Source organism: Littorina saxatilis, unplaced genomic scaffold (genome assembly GCF_037325665.1).
Source record: "Littorina saxatilis isolate snail1 unplaced genomic scaffold, US_GU_Lsax_2.0 scaffold_1031, whole genome shotgun sequence".
Taxonomy (NCBI): domain Eukaryota; kingdom Metazoa; phylum Mollusca; class Gastropoda; order Littorinimorpha; family Littorinidae; genus Littorina; species Littorina saxatilis.
In genome coordinates this window covers 2501-8975 of record NW_027126251.1, presented here as the reverse complement: position 1 = coordinate 8975, position 6475 = coordinate 2501, and the positions used below count along the sequence as shown (strand labels likewise).

Genomic DNA, 6475 nt, shown 5'->3' with positions numbered 1-6475 from the left:
CCCTATGATAAACAGCAGCGGTGAAAATGCTTACAATCATGGTTTTCTCGAGAGGGACAGGGGGCACAGTAATGAAAACAAAACGACCCCCGGTCAGGAAACGAGTCAATTTTCCATCTTTGTCTCTAGCTCTCTGTTGCTTAACTCCTGAACGGAGCTCGCAACCGAGACTAACAAGTGAGTTTTCGATCTCAGAGTCGGCTACCGAGAGAGGGAGATTGTCAATGAAAACTTTAGTAGAGGGCTTTTCAATGCCGAGATTGTCACGCAACGAAAAAGGGTTTTCACCACATACCTTTAAGGCGACGTTCCTCAAACTCAAACCTTGAACAAGCAGAGTGTTGCGAGCTTCTCTGGTAGCTGCGTAAATCCTCCACAGCCCCCGAATCTCTTGAGCTCCGAGAACACTCTCTCGTCCAGAAACTCTTTCGGCAGCCAAACACACTTCAAGCACAGAAACACTGTCACTGTCGGACAGGGGAATGTCTCTTCTTTTCAGAAAAACAGGGTTAACACCCGAGGCCATGATATTTCAAAAGAGAGAAGAGAAGAAATGAGAAAATAAAAAGCTAACACATTCGGTGATCATACGACGCAATAGGTCGCGAAGAGTACTCAGTAGACAGCGGGAAGAGCGATGAGTGCTCACTGTGACAACTGCCGTGTACCGGAGCGACGAAAAAAACGTGACCGCACGCCACGACTGTCGCCAACCGAATCGTCATTTATTACTTATTTCATTAATTTAATTATTATTATGTTTTCTTTTGTTTGTTTCTTCTTCTTCTTTTTTTGTGTGTGGGGCTGCGTATTTTGCACGTGCCCTGCTTCATTTAACATAATGCCGTAAACTTGCTGGTTGTCACTGAGAGTCCTTGACAGCTGAAAATGACCTTGAAGGCAGGAGACTGACTTTTACTCTGGTCGTCATGTTTTTCACACAAAAATGGCGTTAAGGTCGAGATATTCCTAATAAACAAGACGAGCCGAGACAAAGAAGGCAGAACAATTAAAAACACCGACAAAACAGTTCTGACTTTTATTTCAAACTTATGTTTTTACATTTAGTCAAGTTTTGATCGAGACGAGGGTCGTGCAGTGTGTGTGTGTGTGTGTGTGTGTGTGTGTGTGTGTGTGTGTGTGTGTGTGTGTGTGTGCGTGTGTGTGTGTGTGTATGTGTGTGTGTGTGTGTGTGTGTGTGTGTTTGTGTGTGTGTGTGTGTGTGTGTGTGTGAGTGTGTGTGTGTGTGTAGAGCGATTCAGAGTAAACTACTGGACCGATCTTTATGACATTTTACATGAGAGTTCCTGGGTATGATATCCCCAGAAGTTTATTTTTTATTTTTTCGATAAATGTCTTTGATGACTTTTTGTAAAAGTTGAGGCGGCACTGGCACACCCTCATTTTTCAATCAAATTGATTGAAACTTTTGTCAAGCAATTTTCGACGAAGGCCGGACTTTGGTATTGCATTTCAGCTTGGTGGCTTAAAAATCAATTGATGACTTTGGTCATTACAAAATCTAAAAATTGTCATTAACATTTTTGTTTAATATAAAACGATCCACATTTACGTTATTCTTATTTGTCATCATTTCTGATTCCAAAAACATATAAATATGTTATATTCGGATTAAAAACAAGCTTTGAAAAAAAAATATGATCAACATTAAATTTCCGAAATCGATTTAAAAACAATTTCATCTTATTTCTTGTCGGCTCCTGATTCCAAAACCTTATAGATATGATATGTTTGGATTAAAAACACGCTCAGAAAGTTAAAACGAAGAGAGCGTGCTATGCAGCACAGCGAAACCACTACCGCGCTAAACAGGCTCGTCAGTTTCACTGCGTTTTGCACGAGCGGCGGACTACGGTCATTGTGAAAAAATGCAGTGCGTTCAGTTTCATTCTGTGAGTTCCACATCTTGACTAAATGTAGTAATTTCGCCTTACGCGACTTGTTTACTTTTCAAGCAGTGCTTTGAGTTGGGGTCGGAGGGTAAGTTGGGGGCACACGTCCAGGTAAAATGGACAACCAAGACGACGCGAGAAGAGAAGGGTTAGACAGTAAAATAGACGGAGCTGTACTGACTTTTAAGCCTGACCCATGTTCTTCACACTGAACAGTGTTTTTTTTTTTTTTTTTTTTAAATTTTTTAATTTTTTATTTTTTAATTTTTTTTTTCTTTTTTCTTTAGTGTTTGAAGTGAGGTTTAATGCCAACTGGACAACAGTTGGACGGAACAGATAAACAAAACGCGTCAAGGCGAGACATAGAAGACAAGGCAAGAGTTGTATGAGGGTGTGCAAATAAACAATGGTTTACTGTTCTTCTGTCGTCCTGATGAGAAGATTAGCTTACTGACAAAAGAAAAGGTACTTAGCATAAGGCCAGACTGACTACATGAAAAGTGATACACTCAAATAAATACGATATATTGTTCGTTTTTGTTGTAACATGAACATAGAATTATTGGTCCACAGGAAAAGCATGAAGAAACATAATATGATTTTGTTTTGTAACTCTATAGTCACACAGTGTCCTTTAAAGTGCAGCAGTACCCGCTAATTTTTACTCTAGAACAAGATAACAATAAACATGTACTCACCAGAAAAAAGCAACAAGAATACATTAAACAGAATTATCGCATTTTTACTGATCACATGACAAAACATGCTGTTGTCATTGGTCAACTAGGAACTGTATATCAATTGACATCGCGCAGGAAGTTCCCAGCGAATTTGATATCGCGCAGGAAGTAGTTTATCAATTTTAATTTTGAAGAATAAAATCTCACCTGAATGAAACAAATGTCTCCCTTTTTTTTAAATCACAAATTTGTAAAAGAAAATAATTGAATCAGAAAGATTAAGCTGTGCAATGAATAAAATGAAACTGTTCCCACCCAGCTTTAACAGAGAAGTAGTAGAAAAGAATGTTACAATCTTACCGATTGAGGTAGTTGGAACAGCCATAAACAAAGCTGACCTTGAAAGTACCAGTAGTGGCAGTACTTAGAAAACTGTGAGATCTCTTGCAGTGTTTCAGCGCACATCACTCACAAAAAGGCAGGAAATGAGCAGCCGATTTAAACAGTTCGCACCTGCATGAACCATTGTCCACCTTTCTTAGTCGTAGCCATTCAACATCAACCGAACAACTTTCAGCTTCTTTCACAGTCACAGCGCCGTCGGAGGACGCCATTTTGGATTTGTCGTAAGCAAGACTGAGTTTCGACAACAGTATTATGCAATCCGCCGATACCGACAAATACCTGGAAGCTTTCTTGGGCACAGAAAATGAGCCAGAGGACTTTGCTGATACTGCCTGGCGCACTTCAGTTCCTGCCATCGTTCAGAATTGCCAAATCGAACAGTCAAAAAGAGTACGACTGAGGAAGTAACTGGGACGGATTCTTCGCTGTTCCTTCGAACTGGCAACTCCACTGAACTTGTTAGCCTTTGTTGGTGATCTGTTTTAACCGTATATTTTTGTTCTTTTTTCATTATAAATGCCTTATTTTGTCTGAGAAAAAGAACCAGTTACTGAAAAATAAAAGTAAGAGCAGCAAAGTTACGCGGAAAGCAGGAAAAGACAACCCAACATTTCCAACATTAAATACAAGGCAGTAGCCTCCCTTGCGTTTGTCTGACTTCTTAGGTAGGTTTATGATTCCTACTCACTACTTTTCCGAAATCGAATGCGATAAAATCGTTATCGTTAGATTTGACTGTGATATCAACATTTATCAGTCTGAATGTCTCGAAAGGCTGAATCATATCAGATCTCGGCTTACGCCTCGATCTGATATGAGTTCAGCTTTCTCGACATTCAGACTGATAAATGTTGATATCACAGTCAAATCTAACAATAACTAATACTAGTTTCGACTTGTTCGTCTTCGTCAGCAAAAAATACAACAAAAAATCAGCTCAAAATAAAATTTGAAAGAAAAAACAAATGAAGAGAATGAGCACAGAAGAATACAGACATAGTGTAACGAGCCCAAACCTAAAGAGAACAACATCTGACATGTTCAATTTCTGTTCACTCTGGAAGTTATTTCCAAGATTAAATGCTCACATGAACCTTAGTTTTCTTGCCTGCAGACAATGGTGTGGTGCCCCAGGCCTTCGTTGACTTTCTCCAGCAGCAGGCGCAGCAGGGAACCAACAACACGGAACAGGGACCCTCACAATCCCCCGCCCCACCCGCTCAGAAACCGCCACCCTCTGAGCCTCACCCTCTGCCACAGGCCCAGCCGGACAATGCACCCAGCACCCTTCAGCTGCTACAATTCCATCAGCTGCTCAAACAGCAAGAGGCGCAGCTTCAGCAACTGCGGCAGCAGCTACAACAAATGAAGCGTCGACAGAAACAGGTAGAGGTGCCTGTTGTGCCCCCGCCTCTTCCTCCAACAACGCCTAAGAAAGAACAAGCGGCGCCTGAATCTCAGTCACAACTGGAACACCTTCAGGCGCAGGTACGAGCACAGGTGCAAGATCGACACCCACAGCAACCAACTCCACAACAACAACCGCCGCCAGAGCAATTGCAATCACAACAGAAACATCAACCGCCTCCGCAACAACAACCACAACCACGGTCACGATTGGAACAACTTCAGGCGCAGGTACAAGAGCAGGTGCAAGGTCGACAACCACAGCAACCAGCTCCACAACAACTACCGCCGCCACAGACACTGCAATTACAACCGCAACCACCTCCGCAACAACAACCACTATCACCGTCACGATTGGAACAACTGCAGGCGCAGACACGAGCACAGAGGCAAGATCAACAGCCACAGCAACCCCCTACACGCCAACCACAGCCACAGCAACTGCAATCACAGCGGCATTCACCTCCACCACCACATCTACAATCACAGTCACAGCCGCTAGCGCCTCCGCCACAACAACCTCAACCACTGTCACGATTGGAACAACTTCAGGCGCACATACGAGCACAGATGCTAGGTCGACAACCACAACAACCCTCTCCACGCCAACAACCGCCGCCACAGCAACTGCAAGCACAACCCCAACCACCTCCGCCACAACAACTACAACCACTGTCACGACTGGAACAACTTCAGGCGCACATACGAGCACAGATGCAAGATCGACAACCACAACAACCCTCTCCACGCCAACAACCGCCGCCACAGCAACTGCAATCACAACCCCAACCACCTCCACCACAACAACCACAACCACTGTCACGACTGGAACAACTTCAGGCGCAGGTGCAAAGGCTGATGCAAGAAAGACAGCCACAGCAACCCCCTTCACGCCAAGCACAGCCGCCACAACTGCAATCACAGCCGCAACCGCATCCGCCTCAACAACCACTGCCACTGCCTCCTAGACAATCGCAGCCGCAGCCATATCCGCCACCGCCACAACAGTTTCAGCAATTGCAAAAGCCGCAAGCTCGCACTTATCCACCTCAGCGGCAGCAGGCACCGCCACCACCTGCAGCCCCTCCCTCACCCCACAATTATCATCCTCCCCCGAGTAGCCGCAATTTCCCTGCGCCCAACTATCAATTCAAACCGCCACCTCCTCCCCCTCTCCCCATCACGGACCAGCCTCGCCCCATTGTGGCTACCACCCGTCAAGGCGTCATCGACTTTGTCCCCATGTCTCACCAGACCAGAAAACATCCGCAACACAGCAACCATCCTCCCCCTAATCAGCACAGTGCATACCCCCCTCCCCCCAATCACCAAGCAGCAGGGGGTAGGCCACAGACCAATCGGGCACCGCACCAAGCTCCACCTCCCCCACAACACCCGCCACAAAACCACAACCAGGGGTATGCCTCCATTCCGTGGGCACTGCGGCCTCAGAGTATAGCATCAAGGGCAGGATTCAACCGCGCATCTATGATGTCTCGTACCAACGTGCCGTCCTACGCTCCCAAGAAGGTCAACCCTATGGATAACATGCCCATGGCTCGGGACTACCAGCTTAGAGCCATGGGCATGGGCCGTCAGATGTGCATCACCCAGTACTACGAGACCCACGGCTGTGTAGACCCTGTGTTGGCGATGGGCCCTGGCTCTACGTCTCAAGGCCTCGTCATGGGCTGCAGCTCTTTAACCTCCAGAACCCTTTGCCAACAGGCTGGTGCGATAGTCCTAGGCCCCGGGAGAAACCCCAACCGGGGAAACACGGGAATGATGATGATGATGATGGGCGGCGGGCTCTCGACGTTTGAGAGATGTCTCACGCCTGCTACGGTTACTTAAGCTTTGGGCAAAATGATGGCGGGGATGAGGAGCGGTGGAAGAGGAGGAGGCGGAGGGATGAACCCCGCCATGATGATGATGATGGGAGGAGGAGGAGAGGGAGGGGGAGGAATGGCGGCTATGGCTATGATGAACATGATGAAACAAGGAAGGGGTGGCGGGGGAGGGGGTCAAGGAGAGATGATGGGAGCGGGAGGATCTCTCCCTGTCGGGGCC

At 46.1% G+C, this 6475-nt stretch overlaps 2 protein-coding genes across 2 annotated transcripts in view; both read left to right on the top strand.

Annotated features, from left to right (window-relative positions):
- Positions 1-637: 637 nt before the first annotated feature.
- LOC138954704 (uncharacterized) lies at positions 638-6394 on the top strand. The gene is made up of 2 exons (XM_070326483.1): positions 638-686; positions 4113-6394. Exons 1-2 carry the CDS (start codon positions 638-640, stop codon positions 6257-6259), a joined length of 2196 nt encoding a protein of 731 aa, XP_070182584.1. The 3' UTR covers positions 6260-6394.
- LOC138954708 (glycine and methionine-rich protein-like) overlaps positions 6272-6475 on the top strand; it is a gene marked incomplete at its 3' end in the record, with an annotated part of 362 nt that continues 158 nt past the window's right edge. The window contains exon 1 of the mRNA XM_070326485.1: positions 6272-6475. This exon is cut by the window's right edge and continues 158 nt beyond it. Within this exon, the coding sequence (XP_070182586.1) occupies positions 6272-6475 (204 nt within the window).